Here is a 20,189-nt window from a genome sequence, read left to right on the forward strand (position 1 = left end):
CGTCCTGTGGCATGCGTCAGTTTCATGCTCTGTATTGGAACTATGTTAAATTGCATCGTAATGAATAGTAATGGATTCCGTGATGCCTATTATTATTATTTATTCTATTCGGAGGATAATCATGCTCTAAGTTTTGGAACTTAAGTTCCCATCATGCTTTGGGGGATGTAAAATAGGTATAGCATATAATGTTGCCATGGACTCAGTGAGTTACACTGTGTGCTACAACTTGAGCCCTGGCAGACAGAATTAGCTGTTAGCACTTCCTGTTTGCATTGTTTCCATGGCTGTTCAGACAACTCTCACGGGATTACTTTGATACTTTGCAACGTGGCGAATTTTCAGGCAAGTTCTGGAGTTATACAGACTTCTTTCTGTGATTTCTAAGCAGATTTATTAAGGGGTTATTAGAGATGCACATCAGAGATACTTGATATCCTCGGGAGGTGTAAGTGACATTGAATCTATAAATATGTGCATCACGTCTGTGGGTTGAGGACGATTATGTGTCACGGCCTCGGCTGCAGCGCCAACGTGTTAACGACCGGGTTTAACTACAACAACTAACTTCCTGTTGTTTTTAAAACTCCGGCAGGTATCCGTCCCACCTCACGCAGTACCTTTGCCTCAAGTGTCTCTCGGGGCACAACTGACAGTTTGAAAACCGCTGCGTGAAAACCAAACCCGTTCCCTTGCTCCTGAGGACTTTACAGATGGCTCATATTAAGTGGTGTTTTGTGTATGCTCGCCAGTGTGTGTATACACGCAGCCACCTGTGTGTTGTTGGTCTTGGGCACACAGTCGTAGGAGATGCCCACAGGCACCAGACTGACATCGGGGACAGATCCCTCTTTGATGAGTTGTGTGACGTGAGCCAGCCACCGGCCACCTCGGCCAGACTCCGCTGACACACCGACGCTTATCGCTTGACCCTCATGTAGCAGCTCACGTACCAGCTTGAGTGGGGGGGGGGGGGGGGGGGGGGGGGGGGAGGGGGATGGCAGAGACAAAGATCTGAAAAGTCTTAGCAGCGGGGAAGCAATTAACATAATATGCCTGTCCTTTTCTAAAATATACATAAGTAATATGGCAAACCAGACCTTGGAGGGAATACAAAGAGGCAAGAAAACAAAGTGTGGAGGGCAGCGGAGGGAGGAGAAGTCAAACTGCAGGAAGCAGACAGGATAAAGAGCAGAAATAAAAAAGGGACTATGGGGGACACTTCAGAGATACTCCCCTCACCCCAAGTCCTGTTTTCACCTCACAGACAAGGAAAATTCAATTACCATTGAGCGGCAGCTAAGCAGGCCTAAACTAAATAAACAATAAAGGTCTATTAACATTCAAATACAACCAATAAACAAGCCTGCCTTCACACACACAGCCAATATGCTTACTCACATAAATGGTCAGTGAAAAAAAATAAAAATAAAAAAATCTACTTGCTGCATTACCTATAAACAACCTGCTTATGTTCCACTGTGGCTGTAGTCTTGTGGATTGATGCCACACTGAGCCGTGTTATTGAGCTGTATAGCACAATATTGATCTTAATAACGTCAGTAACTTCTCCAAATGAAATACGTCTTCAGGCAAACTGATACAATGCACAAAAGAGCTCATTTGCTGGATACACACAGGAAGATATTGATGATGAACAGGTGATCATTGATAAAAAAATAAATAAAAAATAAACAGGAAGACAGCATTAAGCAAAGAGTACAAAGAAGGTACAAGAGGAAAGTGTGATGGATGCAAGAGGAGGGAGGAGAGAGAGCAGGGAGCCATTAATACAGACCACATTAATCTCCGAAACAAGGCCAAAAAACCCACAAATTACCTTCCCATAAAAATAGAAACAACCCGCTCAGACCTGCCAAGCTCACACAATCAAGCTAACCACCATTCTTCTCGTTTCTCCGCCCTCTCCTCATAGCTTTGTCACTCTGGCCAACTCCAAAGCTACAATCTCGGGAAGCGAACCTCAAGCCCCTTGGTAATTTTGAGAATGAATAGAGAGTGGGATGAGACCGGGGGGGGATGAGGGAAGGGGGGGTGGACAGGTTGTATTCCGAGTGAGGAGCCGACTGTGATAACACTTCACCGTGAAGTGAAATGAAAAGTGTGTATGCGAGTGAGTATGAATTGGACCGAATGCACAAACGCTAAACAGCCAAATTACAAGGACAGGTATCTTTTGCTTACCCTGCAATTTTATATAATTACCTGCTGTCTGTGAGGGTTCTTTTTTTTTTTTTTTTTTTTTTTTTTTAGCAAAATGCATTAGCAACGTGTTTTCTGATTCGTGACCGAGTGCTTCGTTTCCTTCTACTTGTAAACAGAATGTTTATGGGTTCACATGCGCAGCTAATGAGGAACTGCTCCGATTGTCAGGCTGGAAAGGATTGTGCCGAGAGGATGTTTTTACGGCTGGTGACTCTCCAAAAAAGGGACCATGAAACCTGAATTAGCTTTTGACTGTTGAAGCGGGCATTTATAAATCTGAGTGTGTTAACGGTTGTTAAAAGTCGTCTGTGGCTCAAAAGAGCGGCCGTTACTGTACATTTGAATATTTAAACAGAAAGCCCGTCGTTGGGTCGTTGTCGGTGGGAAGGAGTAGTCGTCACTAACCACGAGCTCCAATCAAGGCTAACGGCTAAATTAGCTTTATGTAGCTTCTCCAAGCTTCAATTGACAGTGATACCTATAAATTAAATATTTTTCGTTAAGCTGCCGGCGTGGCTACAGGGATGGAGATGTCGGTGTGTCAGTTGGTCGGTCGGTCTAACACTTTGGTCCAGACCTGAGTATTTAAGGAACGATAGGCTGGATTGCCATGCCATTTGGTACAGATATTCATGGTCCCCAGAGGACGAATCCTACTCTACTGATCCTCTGACTTTTTCATCCAGTGCCACCATGAGGTTGACAATTGTGGTTTGGAATAAAATATATCAACTATTGAATAGATTACAATACAAATTGGTATAGACATTCATGGTCCCCTCAGGATGAATCGAAATAACTTTTGACATGACTTTGCATTTAGCTTTCAAATTGTCTAAAACTTTAGTTGTTGGATGAATACTTGCAAAACTTCAGACATTTCAACACACATTTAGCATGCTAACAGGCTAAACTAGCATGGTGAACATGGTAAACATACCAACTAAACAGTGTGTTTGCATTCTGAGGTTAGCATTCAGCTCATAGTGCTGCTGTGCCTAATTACAGCCTCCCAGAGTCGCTAGCATGGCTGTAGACTCAACTGTCCGGACCCCAGTGAAGCGCAAACTTTTGGTTCTTGGGTGTTCAATGCCGACTTAAACCCTCAAAGAACTACAATCAACCGGAATATTGCCACATCCTACCTCATCCTAAAACGGTCAAAAACATGTAAGACTTACGGAGGTCATGACGGGTGAGTACAGACTGTCCATCTCAGCGTCCTGCTCAGTCAGAGCAGAAGGTGGCAGGAGGACCACTCCTACTTTCTGCAGGATTGATCTATAGAATAAACACATAACTAGTTTGATTTAAGAAGCTTGAAGTGATGATGCATCTCCGCACTGAGTTTCAAATTAAGGCTGGCCTTAATATGGTGAATAAAAGTGATAAATTCAGCATTTTGTGTCTGGCAAAAGGTGCTCATGCATTATTTGTGGGGGAAGATACCGTTTTCTATGTGGGTTGTGTGTGTGTGTGTGTGTGTGTGTGTGAGACTATACCTTATGAAGGAGCTTCTAATGTGGAGGGGACAAACAGTGTATGGGACTCTCAGGTTGTGACAGAAGAGCACCAGAGGGATGAGAGCGCAGTCCACGGCGCTCTGACGCTCGTACACATAAACCAGCAGAGATCCCTGCATTACAGAAGAGAAGCAAGCTTTGGATAAACAAGATTATTCACATTGCCATTCATTACGGCAAACGAGGGTGGAATGTGCGGAGGTGGCGCATGGGTTAGGAGTGTTTCGGGCGACTCATATTCCATCAATATTCCAATCAAGCTCCACGGGCTCCAGATTGTATCAGGAGACTGGAAGAACATAGACGGATAATTTAAAAACAGCAGAGATCCAGAAACTGTACAATCTTATTATTTTTTACACTGTAATGGTTAAGAAGGATCCAGGCAGAGATTACGGTTGTACGTGGGGAGTATGTTGAAGTTACTGCAGGAACTGTAGAGGTTGACAGCATACTGTGAGTGTTTTGTTCAAGGTCAGCAGCAGCTCTATCATTCTGTGCAGAATGTGGCCCTTTATCTGTTGAGGAGCATTTTTCTCCCAAATACAAACGTGGAAAATAAAATGAGAGGCTACTATCACAAACTCAATTATATATCGAGTGAATTCAAGGCAGGCAGATAAAACATGATTGTACTTCTTTAGTGGATATGATTGTGTCCCTTCAATAAAAATAAAAAAAGCAATAAGGTCCGCAATAAAACAAAAATAAGTATTCAATATATACTCCTTTTGAAGCCATGATAGAAATGGATTAAAAATAAATGACTTTTTATATATTTTTTAATCTATCTGGCAAACCAATCCCAGCAATCTCAAAAGACGCTCAGTTATCATATTATTATTATTATTATTATTATTATAATAAGCATCAACAGAATAATGTCCAGGGTGGATTTGCCGTAATTTACATAATAGACTGCATTTCAGTGAGATCTAAACTAAAGCCATAGTTCACTGGATTCATTCACGCCCATCATGAACCTCTACACCAGCAGCCTCACTCAGACTTATTTACTTGCATGTATTTAGTCAACCATGTAATTAGAGTTGTGTAGTCTTCTGTAAAAAAAAAAAAAAAAATACGGACAATAATGAAGTATAACAAGGCAAGAGAGAGAAACTTGAAAGTTTTAGCTATTTTCTCTTCTTCTTTTTTTATAGACTTTCAAAAGTAGTGGTACATTGACTTCACTGAAAAACACCCTTGTATTTTTTTTACCTTGAAATGTTTCGATGGGGATGTGCACACACAGAGCTGTAGCTGTTCACCATCTCATTAGATGGATGAGCACATCCTGAGTGTGGATGTGTGCGGAGCCAAAACATCATGCTAGTGTAAATGTCTAAATACAAATTATGCTTTCCATGTTTTGCGTGAAGAGTCGACACCCTTTGGGGGCAGCAGTTCATGCGAGCACATTTAATCATCTGTGAACAACATTAGTGAGGCAATTCCGTCTGCATGTGTATGTGCGTGCTTGTAGATACTTGCACCTCTTTTGAGGCTCTGTGCAAAGCTGGCAGATGGTTGAGGTTAACTTGAATACTGCCAAACACGGAGGAAAACATCTTCAGCATCACCCAGCTCAGGAATCTAGCCAGGAGACATGTATGGAAAGAAGAGGAGAAAAAAAAAAAAATTAATGAGAGGAGATAATGAGAGCGGGGACACGATGTCCACAGGGGAATAAGAGACGGATAGCTGTGAGAATAAGAAATAGCCAAAAGGGGCTTCTGCAAAGGAAGTGAGGATGGAGTTGAGTGAGACAACATGTAAACAAGATAGATAGATGGGAGCGTGACAACGTGGGGAGAAGAGGGATAAGGTCGAGAGAGAAACTGATGACATAGGGAAGACGCAAAATGGAAAGCGATAAAGAGGGGGTTGTGTGCGTGAGGGTGACAGCTGTAGATAGAGACGGAGGCAGAGGCTGTGAATGAGGGAGAGGGAGAGAGGAGGAGGGGGAGAAGAAACACAGCGCAGATTTTGAAGAGATTCCTGCGAGCGGAAGACAGCCTAAAAAGTTAATTTAAAGCCATGAGTTTCCACGACCTTTCTCCAGACATTTGCAAGAAACAAATACTTTTTTTGTGGCAACAGGAGCAGGGCTCTTAAGACCTGACAGAGTCATAGCGCCCAATTTCAATTTAAAGTACCACACGCCTCACTTTCAGCGGGAGCGATCGAAGTGTGTCGTGTGTCCTCCGCTGCCCGTGGACGAGTTCATGCCTCAGCAACCGACAGTCATCCTAAAGAGCATGCCGAGCGCCTGATGGATGGTCATGCACCAGTGGGTACTTCTAAAACATTTGCAAGCTGACAAACATCCTACATGTCCAACAGTAAAGTGTGTCTCTTCCAGGTGGCACCAGGTTGTAGAAAGCAGGGCCAAGTATTTCTGTTCTTTCTACTGTTGTTGTTGTTTTTTTTACTGTTCTGTTGTAGAGTACCCAAAATATAGGAGTCATTTTTGGGGCATCCAGGGTCCCAGATCTAAATGTCCTGTTCATTTTCTGCACAGACAATGTTACATTTTGTTTTATCGCACGATGAATTGTTCCTGAATTTGCTACAGCTACGAATCTCCGCACTGACTGTCAACGGCAGCTGATGTCCTTGGTTACGGTGCTTTTAGGGGATAAGGCTGGCAGTAGTCTGTACTTTTGTTATTGTCAACAAATGCTGCGAAAAGACCCTAGGCCAAACGTCTCTCTCTCTCTCAAAACATTTCAACTTCTCGCCTGTCTGTCGCTCTCAGTCCCCAAGTCCATTTGTTCTCACTGAAGACAAACAAGTCTGGAATATAAACTCCCCTGAAACAGCTGGGAGCTGTAGTTCTCAAACACACATCACTCTAACAGTCACGGCAGCAGGATGGTGTAGGAGTCCATGTTCATTAGAACGAAAAAAACATGTCAGCCGGCGCAACAATGTGGCTCAGTGATGTGTTTTAATTTTTTTTGGACAACAATCAAGGTCTGTGAAACAGAGGATTGAGCTGTACCACGCTTTGTATGTCCACACAATAAAAACACTTCAATAGATCCATTCAGTGTGGGTTTTGGTCTCTTCATGGCGTTTGTTAACAACGAGAAAAACACACAGAATATGACCAGCTTATCCTTTACTGAATGATGTGGAACAGGGTTTAAGGGAAACTAGAATTACCGCCTCGCGGTTGGATCAATTGCCAACCAGTCATGTTGCAATTAACATCCATGCCTGTCCAAAATGTCATCGCTTCATCATTTTATCCTATTAGACATTTGGGTGAAAATGTCATAATTAGCATATGAATTCTTGAGTTTTGGACAGAAACGTGTAGTGAGGTCCCAGGGACCTTTGACCATCAAATACTAATCAGTTCATCCTTAAGTGCCACATTTGAGGGAATTTACTTAAAGTGTTCCTAAAATATCGCGTTCACAGGAATGGTCCAACCCAAAAACTATGTGTCGGAGCAGGCGACAACGTCATTTTGTATAAATGAAGTTGCTATAATTTAAACTTTTAGTGTCCTTATATTATCAAAAAGACTCTAGTGTTTCTATTTTGAGGAAGATTGATGAATAATAACAGAAGGCATTCCTTCCCATCTAAAATAAATAAAATGCTGTTAGCCAGATCCCAGTGCTATTTAAAGATTACATCAACAAGCGCATTAGCGTCACTTTGACAGCGACTCGCCAACAATGGAGCTCTGGCCACGCTCGGCCGTTTTGCTGCTCTTAGTGTGAAGATAGCATTAGTGTGTTTATGTTTCATGTTTGTTTTCTTGATGCTGCCTTGCTTGCTAAATGAATTCCCTCCTCTGGGACAATAAAGTTACTGAACTGAACCTCACAACTCTATTTTCACACCGACGATAGAAGAATGAATCCTATTGTATTTCTTGTTGCTTCTAAGTGAAAGGGTTGCTTAGTGCAGCTTTAAATCAATATAGAAAAAATATTTTTATCAATAAATAAACAACAATCTCTGAACCTTGCCCTTTGGCCCACACAAACAAAGAAACACAGACACACACGCACCGCAAGAAGCCAGGGGAGATGCAGGTGTTAATGATGGGGAGGAGTGGTGAGAGGTGGTTGAGCTGCCCTTGGCTGTCTCCCCCCTCGGGCGCTCTGTGCTCTGCTGCGAGTGCCTCCTTCACCCTGAAACACATGGTCACAGGACAGCAGGGTGAGCACATCACAAAGCCTCTTCTTTGCTACATGCAGACAAACACCCGCCTTCCAGTGAGACAACAACACCCCTGAGTAAAGAGGTCAGGTTACATAAAGGCTAAACTCAATTACACCCAAGGAGAGAAAACAAGAGATACCAACAACAGATGACAGAGATGGGGAAAGTGTGCATTCTCTCTGCCCAAGATGGCCTTCATTTTCTGTATCTCTGTTTGCGTCTCTTATCTCCTCTCCTTCTCTCGGTTTCCCTCGCTCTAGAACTGCAGGGCCCCCTTTTCATTTTCTGTATCTTTGCCTATCATTTATTTACTCTCTTTATGTATCTCTACTACTCCTCCTCCTCCTCCTCCTCCTCAGGTACCTGTTGCTCTGACAGACTCTCTCCAGTCTGTTGCTAACAGGGCTGGTGTAAATCTTGCACCCACTCACAAACAGCACACAGCACACCCTCCGCACCAGCCAGCCTCGATACCTGCGATACAAAAAACACACACAGAGGCAGAGATCGTGCATGGGTGAGTGCGTTTTGGGGCCGCAGCGGTTCGGATGTTTGTTTGCCCGAAATGCTGTAGATGTCATCGATACCTGGTTTGTGTCTCGTTGACGCTCAGCAGGTTCTGGAAGCCAAGAAGAGAAGTCTGTCCGAGCTTCTTGCTCTACGCCACGACAGAAGAGCACACACAGACGGATGACGTGGGCATCAAGATAAACCCAGATCCAATTCATTGTATTAAAAAAAAAAGGCACATGCAGCCTGTCCTATAGAGGGGGAAACAATTCATCGCTCTCCATTGGCTTTGTATTGTGTGAAGGTCCCTCTTTTCTGATTTAGTCTGCTCAAAAAGCTGCAGTGTGGTGGGATGCACCAACAATAGGGTAAAGAACCCAGAACTACGCTTTTATAAGCTGCCAAATCGAAAACTGGAAGATACAGGCAATAAAACGTGACGCATTGTGTCCAAATGTCTCTTTTAAGTTAACTATCTTTCTATTCTAAAGAGTTTGGACGGTAATGTTATTTTTATTGCTTTACCTGTATCTATAAATGCTGCTGTAGTGAAAAAATAAAGTATTAATAAATGAATAAAGAATTAATAAAGTATCTATCCATCTATCCCTGTAATACTGTGGATGCATCAAAAAGCTGTGCAGTATTACGTTTGCAACTACAGTAGCTCGCTAACACATAGCTAACATTAGCTTGCTGACTTGTCCGATTGTCATTTGAATTGCCGTATATTATAAGGAGGGTGTTAATCATTTTGGTTATCAACTGCACCTCAGGTAGACATAAGGTGGCAGAAGAACCCTTCGACTTGCTGAAATCTGATGTTTTTAGTTAACTACATGCATTTTGTTAGCGTTTCAGCCCTTTTCAGAATCTCTGTGAAAAGTGTCTTTAAATTTACTGAAGCTTAGGCCGTCATGTATGGTCAGCATACATTCAGGCAGTGCATTGAATGTGTTGGATGGTATAGTCCCCTCCTCTCTCTCTCTGCTCTACACTGCACTCACCAGACTGTCCGGGGTGCACTGGTGGCAGCACTGGCCAACAGTCGGTCGGAAAATGCCCAGACAGGGAGGCACCGTCTTCAGCTTTTTCTTGATCTTCATTTCCCATGACAACTGAGAGGGAAAGATTCAAGTACAAAATGAACAACACAAACACAAGACTGCAACAACAGGTGTCTCTATGTCTAACCCCATGTATACCAGTCAGGTCAGGCTAATTAACAGGAAAACTCCTCCTGGAGACGACACCTCTCTAAAAAGGTTTCAGCCTTATTTCGGGTCTGTCAGACTGCATTAGTTATAGCTAGTTTGGTGTATGTGGTCATTTATGAGGACTGGACTTGCTCTCTCTAATTCTGAAAAGTACAAGCCAGAGATGCCCGATAGATGTTAACATGCACTTCACCAGCATTGGTCTGTTTTCTGCAGAAAGGGTGTTGCTTACGATTAAAGTCACGGGTGAAATCTGATTCCCGACCTGCTGCATTAACCACAGATTCACATTTGTTTTTTACAGTGCAGGTAAACATGTTCTCTGCTCTCTACCCGTGTAACCCGATATCTCCCGGTCACCTGGTTCCGACAAGCTGACAAACAGAAATGGCGTATTTGATTTCATCAGCTCTTCAGAAATGTAACGGCGCTGGTAATAAAAAAAAAAAAAGTCTTTGCTCTTGATTTCATCAGGAGTTTGTTGTGATCTCTGTGTCGCTGTGATTGGGTTAACTCTGAATCCAAGGGAGCGAGCAACTTGCAGCGCTGTAAATATTAATACGGGGCCCATATTAGACCCGGTCTCAAGCAATCAGTGCACATCAGGTATAAGCAGCACGTGTTCCGACTGTGTACTGTATACTGATCAGACTTCAGGTCTCCTGTAGCATGTCGACTGCTGGTCAGTTGTACAGATATCTGTGTTATGCAACGTTACCCATTAATTATCATGCAGCGTGTGCGTGTGGGCTGTTACTGCGCCTGAAATGAGGTGTTAGTTAGGATTCAGACTGATTACCCTGTTTAGCCTAAATGAGCTAATGAATCTCCTGAAATCAATAACACTTTCTCGAGGTTGAGCGATGATGATGGATTCCAGTAAACAGAGCAGCTGACTGAATTAGTGCTTCGCCAAGAAAGAGGTCGATTTAAAAGACAAAACATTACTGTTATAAAAAAGCTTGGATGGAACTGTCAAGATTATAAAATATCATACTAGTGAGAAGGTATAAAGGAAAAAAATAGCCTTGAGGGTCCCAGGATAGAGGGTGTCGTATGTAACGTAATAATCGGCACATAATGACGTCACCTATTGGTTTGTGGACTGCCATTTTGCAGCCCCAAGTTTGGCATTAAGGCCGTCGCCATCTTGGTTTCTTGCAACCATGTTTGAACTGCGGGGGAGGGACGTATACGGCTGGTAGCGAGCAGTCAATCAAAAGGTAGCCCCGCCCTAAAGCATACCCTTGCTTTATGGTCTATTTTACTCTAATTAGGACCATAATTTACTAAATGAAGCTTCATGCTGTAATGAAGAAGACGTGAAACTAGAGATTGAGACCATAAACTCTATATATTTGCAATGTTTACTGAAGTGAGAAGTAGAGTAATTTTCTCAGACTTCTATACAATCGACTTGTTTTTGCAACCAGAGGAGTCGCCCCCTGATGGCCGGTAGAGAGAATACAGGTTTAATGCACTTCTGCATTTACTTCACTTTTCAGAAGTGGAGGTGAATGTCTAAAACATTTAAATTATTACATTATGCAGAGTTATTGCATTATGACTTGCTAAAATGTGTTGATCCATGAGGTTTTGAGGTGCTGGTAGCCTTTTAAACTCTGGACAGAAACAGCTAACCTGTTTTTATGCTAATCGCCTGCAGGCTCCGGCTCCATATTTAATACAAACACTGACACGAGAATGGTATCGATCTTCTCCTTTAACGGCAAATAAGACGTATTCCTTTAAAAAAAATAAATAATAAAATCCCTTCACTCTCTGCTGGATGAGTATGATTCACTGATAAATCACATCCTGCAATTTGGAAAAACATCAAACAGAGTGAATCACATGTGGCCGTGCATGTTTCTCTTGTGATTGTGAGGAACAAAGACTTTGAGATCGGTGCACATGGGGTGAAGTGGGAGATGTCAGTGGGAGAGAGTCATGCAGGCAGTGTTCTTACAGCAAGTCTATTTTGTTGGATCGGTGGAAGGATCATGTCTTTGTCTTTCCCATCATGCGTCTCTTGCACCATGGTGAGCCGCCTGCAGACTTCTACTCAGCGTCCTGGCAGAGAAAAGATTGGAGGAAACGAATAGATTATACAGTGCAGTACGGGTTGTTTGTGAGCACATGTGAATGTGAGTGGGCCGTCGTTTTTTATTTTTATTTATTTTTTAGGAGCTTTACAATACAAGACCAATTTTGTGACATTTCAGAGGGCAGTGCTTTCAGGAAAAAAGCCTCTACTCTCCAATTTTAGGAAATAAACACATATCCACTTGCGCACACAACATCTCAGTGTGACATTAAATATATTTTGTCCTCTGGTCGTTTGGCAGGAGAGAGCTGGTAGCCCTCACCGATCTATCACCCTGTGCCCCACAGCTACAATTTCACCCATCTAACCAGCACTTCTTCCCCTCCGCCGTCCTCAATCCTCTCAAATTTGTACCCTTCCCTTCATTCTGTACAGTTAAGGGAAAGTCGCTTCTTGCTGCCAGTTTCCTCATTGTTTCCTTCCATTTGACTTGTGGCAAACTTTCCTTTTGAAGTTGTGTGCCGCCTTATGTATGCAGGAAGGAATGAAACAAGGACAGAACTGCCATTAAGAGATTAGAGATTGAGAGGAACTCAAGGCTGTCTTTGCTCAGCAGCGTATAGGTGGAGCGGGGCAAACACTCACCGGTGGGTTATAAATCATTAAAAGCAGGGTACACAGCCATCAGCTGAAGAACAGCCTCTTATGTAACCGATGCTGTGTCCCTGTGCCCGCTCGGAAACACAGTAATGAGTTGGCATCGTAGGTCGCAATGTGATTTGATCGAGCTTAAATAGGTTACCTAATTGATAGAGTTGACTGTGTCTGAGCTCAAATGAGTAATCAGAGATTACGGTGGATTTAATACAGATCAAGAGGCAGTGCGCGCTGGAGAAAGCTACGGCAGTATAAAAGCCAGCATCCCGAGAGAGCCCCCCCCTTTAGTTCTTTCTAAGGCTTTGTTTCTACTACAAAAGAAACGGGACGCAGACTGCTGTCATGCTGTGACACAAACTCTCTTCTACTAAATCTTCCTGTGGTTACACCAATCAGATTCAGGAGTCTCGTTAGGTTCAGTCCACATTACAGGACTGGGTATCGCGTAAACAAAAGTACGATGCCAGTAACAATAGCAGCGCCCTTAAAGTGATACTGATACCAACTCATACTTGATACGTCACATAGATCATAGCATAATTATTATCATCATCATCATATCATGTTCATATCATGATGATTAATTAGTTCATGAAAATATTATGCTGGAGCCTTTTGTTACACACAAATACAGAGTGTTTGTTTTACGGCTGAAGGAGCCTGTAGTTACCGATTACCTTCTAGTCCTTGCAGTTCGAAGGCAGGGGAAGAACGGTAGCTTACAAACCGGGAGGCTAGAACAGAAGAAGTTGGTGTGGTGATGCGTTACCTAGTAGGGAGGTCATTTTTTTTAAATAGGGGAAAAAGTTTAGTTGTACTGGTCAGTTACTTGCAATATAGTTTTAAAAACAAAAAAAGTAATCGTGCTATGATCGTGATCCAGCCTGAAAAAAAATGTGATACATCTCTGCCATATTGCCAAACTCTGAACATCAACACGTCTTTGGGTCCCCAGGTACACACCTGCCAAGTGTGAAGGAGATCAGAGGGACGGTTGTTGATCTATGCGCAGAAAGCACAAACATACGTACACACAGAGATTCCTTGCTTTAGAGTCACATGGGACACTTTTCTTTTGCATCTGTGTCATCTACTCTGTTAATCCCACTCTGCCCCATTAACTTTGCTAATTCAAATTTAAGCCGTCCCCGTTGGGAGATGCTCCATTTCAACTGGCTCAAGTTCCCACATTCATTACCATCTCTGGTGAGAACAAAGGCTTCGCTAGGAAGGTCCCAGGGCTGCTGCGATGCATCGCAGGTGCAGAGGGTGACGGGGGAGACGAGGCAGCGGAATAGGTACGTTGTTAAATTGTAAATTAAACAGCCGGAGATTCGGCAAAAGGCTCTGATAGGGTTATATAAGCGACTGCAGAGGGAATACAAGGAACGGCTAGAGACTGCAGTATGCCGAGACCACTAAGAACAAATAGTCGCCTTTTTCCCCGACAGTCTCACCCGTCAACAACCAACAACATAATTCACACACCGACGCCTAGGAACATGACAGGTATCACAAATCGGAGCTACGCGTTCCTCCTCACAATTTATGCAAGCTTAGTTCATCCTACGCCCACGTTAATTGATCAATTATAGTCTTTAATTAATATGCTGTAGTTTGCTAATGTGATAGCCCAATAACTAAGTGGGCCCATGATGAGAAGAAATGAAAAATCAGAAGGCATTACGAGCTGCCAGGTCAGATTAGATTGAAATTCATTTTAGAGCAGCAGTTGAAGAGATGGCGGCTGTCTATTCCCGAAACTGCTCAGTGATTATATACACGCGTGGACAAAAGTGTTGGTACCCTTCCGTTAAAGAAAGAAAAACCCACAATGGTCACTGAAATAACTTGAAACTGACAAAAGTAATAATAAATACAAATGTGCTGAAAATTAACTAATGAAAATCAGACATTGCTTTTGAATTGTGGTTCAACAGAATCATTCAAACTAATGAAAATGGCCTGGACAAAAATGATGGTACCCTTAACTTAATATTTTGTTGCACAACCTTTTGAGGCAATCACTGCAATCAAGCGATTTCTGCAACTCTGTGAGACTTGTTTTGGGTCATTATCCTGTTGGAGGACCCATGACCTGTGACTGAGACCAAGCTTTCTGACACTGGGCAGCACATTTTGTCCCAGAATGCCTTGATAGTCTTGAGATTTCATTGTACCCTGCACACCCTGTGCCAGATGCAGCAAAGCAGTCCCAGAACATAACCGAGCCTCCTCCATGTTTCACAGTACAGTGTTCTTTCCTCTGTATGCTTCATGTCTGTGAACATAGAGCTGATGTGACTTGCCAAAAAGCTCCAGTTTTGTCTCATATGTCCAAAGGACATTCTCCCAGAAGCTTTGTGGCTTGTCAAAATGCATTTTGGCAAATTCCAGTCTCGCTTTTTTTATGATTTGCTTTCAACAGTGGTGTCCTCCTCGGTCGTCTTCCATGAAGTCCACTTTGGCTCAAACAGCGACGGATGGTGCGATCTGACACTGATGGACCTTGGAGTTCACCTCTAATCTCTTTGGAAGTTGATCTGGGCTCTTTGGTTACCATTCGTATTGTCCGTCTCTTCATTTTGTCATAGATTTTCCTCTTGCGGCCTCGTCCAGGGAGGTTGGCTACAGTCCCGTGGACCTTAAACTTCTGAATAATATGTGCAACTGTAGACACAGGAGCATCAAGCTGCTTGGAGATGGTCTTATAGCCTTTACCTGTAACATGCTGGTCTATCATTTTCTTTCTAATCTCCTGAGACAACTCTCTCCTTAGCTTTCTGTGGTCCATGTTCAGTGTGGTACACACCATGATGCCAGACAGCACAGTGACTAATTTTCACCCTTTAAATAGGCGGACTGACTGATTACAAGTTTGAAGACACCTGTGATGCTAATTAGAGGACACACCTCAGTTTAACATGTCCCTATGGTCAAATTATTTTAAATCCTTTCTAGGGGTACCATCATTTTTGTCCAGGCCATTTTCATTCGTTTTAATGATTCTGTTGAACCACAATTCAAAAGCAATGTCTGATTTTCATTACATTTGTATTTATTATTGCTTTCGTCAGTTTCAAGTTATTTCAGTGACCATTGTGGGTTTTTCTTTCTTTAACGGAAGGGTACCAACACTTTTGTCCACGTGTGTATATACAGTTAGTTAAAACTTTCCTCATACAAGTTCAGATGCCAGGATAGTGGCCGAGTTTCTATTGGAGAGACCCTCAAGGTCTAAACAACACTGAGGCCTTGTGTAAACATAGCACACAGTGTAAAGTGAATAGAGGAAAAACCACAGCCACATCCTGTGTTGTTTGTGCCGGATGACATTCAATAACCCCAACTGACAAAATCTGAAGAGCACCACTGCCATTGCTCACAAAATGGAATGTTTTTTATACTCACTTACAGCAAATTCAATTAAAAAAGAGCCACATGGAGGCAAACCAAGGTCGATATTTTCACTCTGTGTATTTGATTCAGGGTCAAGAGGGAAATGTTGCACATAAACTTTCGGAGCTGCAAAAGGCTAATTAGCCTAAAGACCTGTGGATGAAAGGCAACACCCAGGAAAGAGCCGTATTCCATATTTGCATCTCCATCCAGAAGGCAAAACAGCACATGAGAGCAATTGACAGGATTTATTGGCTTTGAGGAAGGGTTACTTGTTTTGCTGCTATTCAACAATAAAGAACAACGTGGTTTTACTTCTTTTCTTTTTTTGCTGGCAAATATCTTTTCTTTCGTCCCAAAATGACAGTCTAGGGTAAATAAATGGAGGAGGAGTTCATTTTATTATTGCAGGACGACCCGGAGCTTTACTATCCGTTCCAAGGAATATTTTACTTGGTCCAAGGAGGTCAAAACATCTGGGTGACAAATCAAGCATTAAAGCTACTGTGAGGGATTTTTGGTGCTGGAAATCCATTTATCTTTGTTTAGTTTAGTCAGTGACGCTTACGGCTAAATTACCGCAACTTCATCATTGTCGTCATCACAGCACGCAGGTATTGGTTTCTTAGTAAAAGAGATTAACATCAATGTGAGTCAAATGATCGTGGAAATGACCAATTACCAGAAAATCTGTAAGAAATGTCAAGATTGCGCAGTCCTGGACAGCAAGGAGACGGGCTTCTTTGTAACACTTAAACCACAGGTTACCACAGGTCAACAACCATACCCTTGGTTACATAGTGTGGTGGAGGAACAGCTCCAGCCAGCCTGTGAGGACAATTACACGGAGGATCTCTAGGTTTTTCACAGACAAGGAACTTGCCTTGTTGTATTGGTGCATAAACACAATAAGTGAGAATGAAATTAAACACAGAATCAACAAACATCACAACAGAATAAAAGAAAACTACAATAAAAATATGAAAAAAAAACTATAAAGATAAGTAGCATATACAGTATATCGGAGTTAAAAATCAAAAAGGCGGTGCAGTTTTTAGAATGCGTCCGTGACACGATTATGAGTCTTCTTGAACGAGCCAATGGGGAGCGAGGGTTGTGCTCGGCGGGCAGATGGAGAACGCCACAGGGACATCGACAGTAAGGCTTTTATTTCCAGGCTGCAGGTAAACCAGGCCATTCCAAAAGAAGGTTGATATGGTAAACACGCATGTATGCATCCGGATGCCGAAACCACACACACACACACACACACACACACACACACACACACACACACACACACACACACACACACACACACACACACACACACACACACACACACACACACACACACACACACACACACACACACACACACACACACACACACACACACACACACACACACACACACACACACACACACACACACACACAGACAGACAGACAGAGAATCATTGATTTCCCAGAACAAAAGGAATTCTTTACCTTCCGCTCTTTAGCTCCACACTGCTTTTGCTTTAATGTTTGTAGGAAATCCTTATGCAACACTCTGACGGCCAACAATGAAACTAAAAGGCTCTTCACACTCTTACAGAACTATGACCAATTTGACGATCTACTAGCTGTTCATGTTATTCATTTCTATCTATAAACCACTTAATCCTCTTTTATTTAATGAAAAACAGCTCCTGCACAGTGTCAACATTCATGGACCAATTATTAAATAGCTACATTTTGCCTGACAAAGGCATTCGTTTTGCTCTACCAACATTAAGCTATTCAGTGCATTGAGCATGAGAGATGACAGCGTGCCACAGATGATTTCTGTTAGCTTTACTTGTCACTTCATGTCCCGTGCACTTGTTTGTTTACAGGTGTGCAAAGAGCAATTTTCTTGTGTGACGGTATTTGTATTTCTTACAAAAAAATCTACACCTTTAATATTTTTTCTGGAGACGTCCCACCCCCGATCAAGTATCTTTTAGCCCAGATCCTAACACGAGCCCTTTAATCTTGGATATTTGGCAACACTGAGTCCGATCGGCCTTCTGAATTTGGCACATCATATTTTCTAATCAACGTCTTGATCCAAATGTCGGTCCTGATTCAAAACCATGAAGTCGAAATGAAAAGATGGCGTGAATAAACAGTTAACTGGGAGAATGTGACTCCTGAAACTGTTGTGAAGAAGAACCTATTACTTAGCTGGAATTGTTAGAAAAACAAAAACAGTCCACTTAACAAAGAGTGGATACAGTGGTGTTACAAAGTGACGCTTCTTTAACCTCATAAACACAAACCCACAACAGACAAGTTTCATTTTGGAACTGCCATCAAGTTCCTCACAAAATAATGTTAATTAGCGAGGGAGCTGATTAATGATCGCTTAGTGGCTGGAAACGAGAAGCTCTTTGCTGCTAAGGGGAGAAATGTAATGTACTGTAGGGGCCAAGTGACATCGTATACTATGCACTACAGACTCAAAATGTGTGCCATCGCTCATCACACTTTGGTGTGAGTAAACAGCAGTATGCGTCTTTAGTGGGACACACTGAACTGAGCTGTAATGACATCGTTACTTCCCGACAGCCTCCTTGTCGGCTGGAGACGTGCAACTATGGTAATCCGTGCCAACATGTGACCAAACGATGATTTGTGAGAATCATACAGTCTGAACTAGCTTCTTTAAAATCCTTGCAAAGTGGAACCTTTGAAGCGTTAATGACGTCATAGAGCTTTTCATTGATTGTAACAGTGAATCCGGCTCCTTGCTCCTTTATTTCAGTGTCTTCTGGCACGATGCCGGAGGATGTGGTGGTTCACTTTGATCTGTAGCATTCACATTCTATCTTTAAATTGTCAGGCTGGTGTGTGCGCGAGGCAACCAGGAAATGACCCAAATGCAGACAATGCAGCCTGACTGAGATTTTCATGGTACGATAACCACAGAAAAATATCAAGTATTCACCATATTACATTATTGTTATGATCATGATGATGATGATTATCATCATTATTGCCACCAGTTACAATGATCCTTAAAGGATTGAGAACAGAACTTGTTATATAACTGAAGCATATTAGTTTACATATTAGCTTGTTAAATTAACTATTAAATGAAACATAACATCCTAGAATTAATAATTAACAAACTGTAGGTGCACAGCCAGACTGCTCCGGTCTGTCCCTTTATCTCTCTCTCTCACACACACACCGACAACTTCAACACAGCGGTATACCAGTGTATTAAAATTAAAACCCTTAACAGTTCAGGAATATGATGCTGGGGTGATCATGCATGAGCTTACAGGCAGTTGTAGGTTCCAGGGTTGAGGTACAAGTAGACAGGTGAGCAGGCAGACAGGCAGCTACAGGTGAGAGCGCATCGCAACACAGACATCTGATTAAATTGAGGCTATAAGTGTAAACGCTGCAGGGCTAATTAGGGAACGAGATGCAGGTGAGGAGGGCGGCAGGGACAGCCGGGCAACTGCAGAGCAGACGAGGGAAGTGGGAACAGGTGTGTAGATGGAAGAGGCAGTCCGCTGATGGAGAACGGAGGGAAAGTCCGAGGCCATGTGAGGGAAAGTCCGAGGCCATGTGAGGGAAAGTCCGAGGCCATGTGAGGGGTGGATGGATGGAAAGTGGTAATTAAAGGGCTTGGGGAAGAGGGAATGTGGCTGGGGACACGGGACGAAGAGACAATAAGGGGCTGGGGATGTGAGCGTGTGGCTGAAGAGAGGACTGAGACCAATCCGAGGGTCAGAACAGAGCGAGCGGCGTGATCAAAAAATATTTAATATTCACACACTGACATAAGAGTCACTGTAGAACCGGGTTGTCGTGGCGCTTTCGTGCTCGAGCCCCAACGGTGTCTGGATTCCATTTAGCTGCTTCAGTTTCAGGGTCCTGGTATTGTGTGTGCTGCCTCACTGTCCCACTGTCATCACTTACTGCGACACTTGAATGGAAATCAGACATTTTTAGTTATAAGTAACACTTTTGCTTTTCCTTGTACGACATATCAAAATGTCTGCCGGCACCAAATCCTGTTATGGCTGATATTTTAGAATCTGTACATTTATTATTGTCATTTGTTTTCAGCCGTGGTTTGTTGTTGAAATATGACGTCTTTGTCCCCTTTGGGTGACCCTGCAAATCTAGTTATAAAAGACAAGGCCCAGACAGAGTGATAAAAAGATCAAATGTTTGTGTGAGAGATAATTAAAGAAAAGGGAGAATAGCTGTGACTTCTGACGTTTCTTTCATGAAAACAACATTAAAGCGTGCGCAAAAAACTATACCCGATTATGATTGAAGGGCAAACAGGAGGGGGGAGGGGGGAGGCGAGGCTCGGGAAAGAGAGAGATCAGACTGTTTTCCACTAACAGTATCTGATGGTAATTACACTGATCG

The 20,189-nt window shown here is 42.8% G+C and overlaps 1 protein-coding gene across 1 annotated transcript in view; it reads right to left on the bottom strand.

Moving 5' to 3' along the window:
* gpat2 (glycerol-3-phosphate acyltransferase 2, mitochondrial) overlaps window positions 1–12,116 on the bottom strand; it is a 28,051-nt gene extending 15,935 nt beyond the window's left edge. The window contains exons 1-9 of the mRNA XM_076099370.1: window positions 11,634–12,116; window positions 9,455–9,565; window positions 8,525–8,595; window positions 8,301–8,411; window positions 7,784–7,906; window positions 5,246–5,345; window positions 3,729–3,862; window positions 3,408–3,507; window positions 774–956 (exon numbers count right to left, since the gene is read on the bottom strand). Coding sequence (XP_075955485.1) covers window positions 774–956; window positions 3,408–3,507; window positions 3,729–3,862; window positions 5,246–5,345; window positions 7,784–7,906; window positions 8,301–8,411; window positions 8,525–8,595; window positions 9,455–9,565; window positions 11,634–11,705 — 1,005 coding nt within the window. The 5' untranslated portion in view covers window positions 11,706–12,116. The remainder of the gene's footprint in view (window positions 1–773; window positions 957–3,407; window positions 3,508–3,728; window positions 3,863–5,245; window positions 5,346–7,783; window positions 7,907–8,300; window positions 8,412–8,524; window positions 8,596–9,454; window positions 9,566–11,633) is intronic.
* Between the last annotated feature and the right edge of the window lie 8,073 nt (window positions 12,117–20,189).

This window comes from Anarhichas minor, unplaced genomic scaffold, assembly GCF_050575085.1.
Source record: "Anarhichas minor isolate MPS153535 unplaced genomic scaffold, ASM5057508v1 ptg000025l, whole genome shotgun sequence".
NCBI classification, from domain to species: Eukaryota; Metazoa; Chordata; class Actinopteri; order Perciformes; family Anarhichadidae; genus Anarhichas; species Anarhichas minor.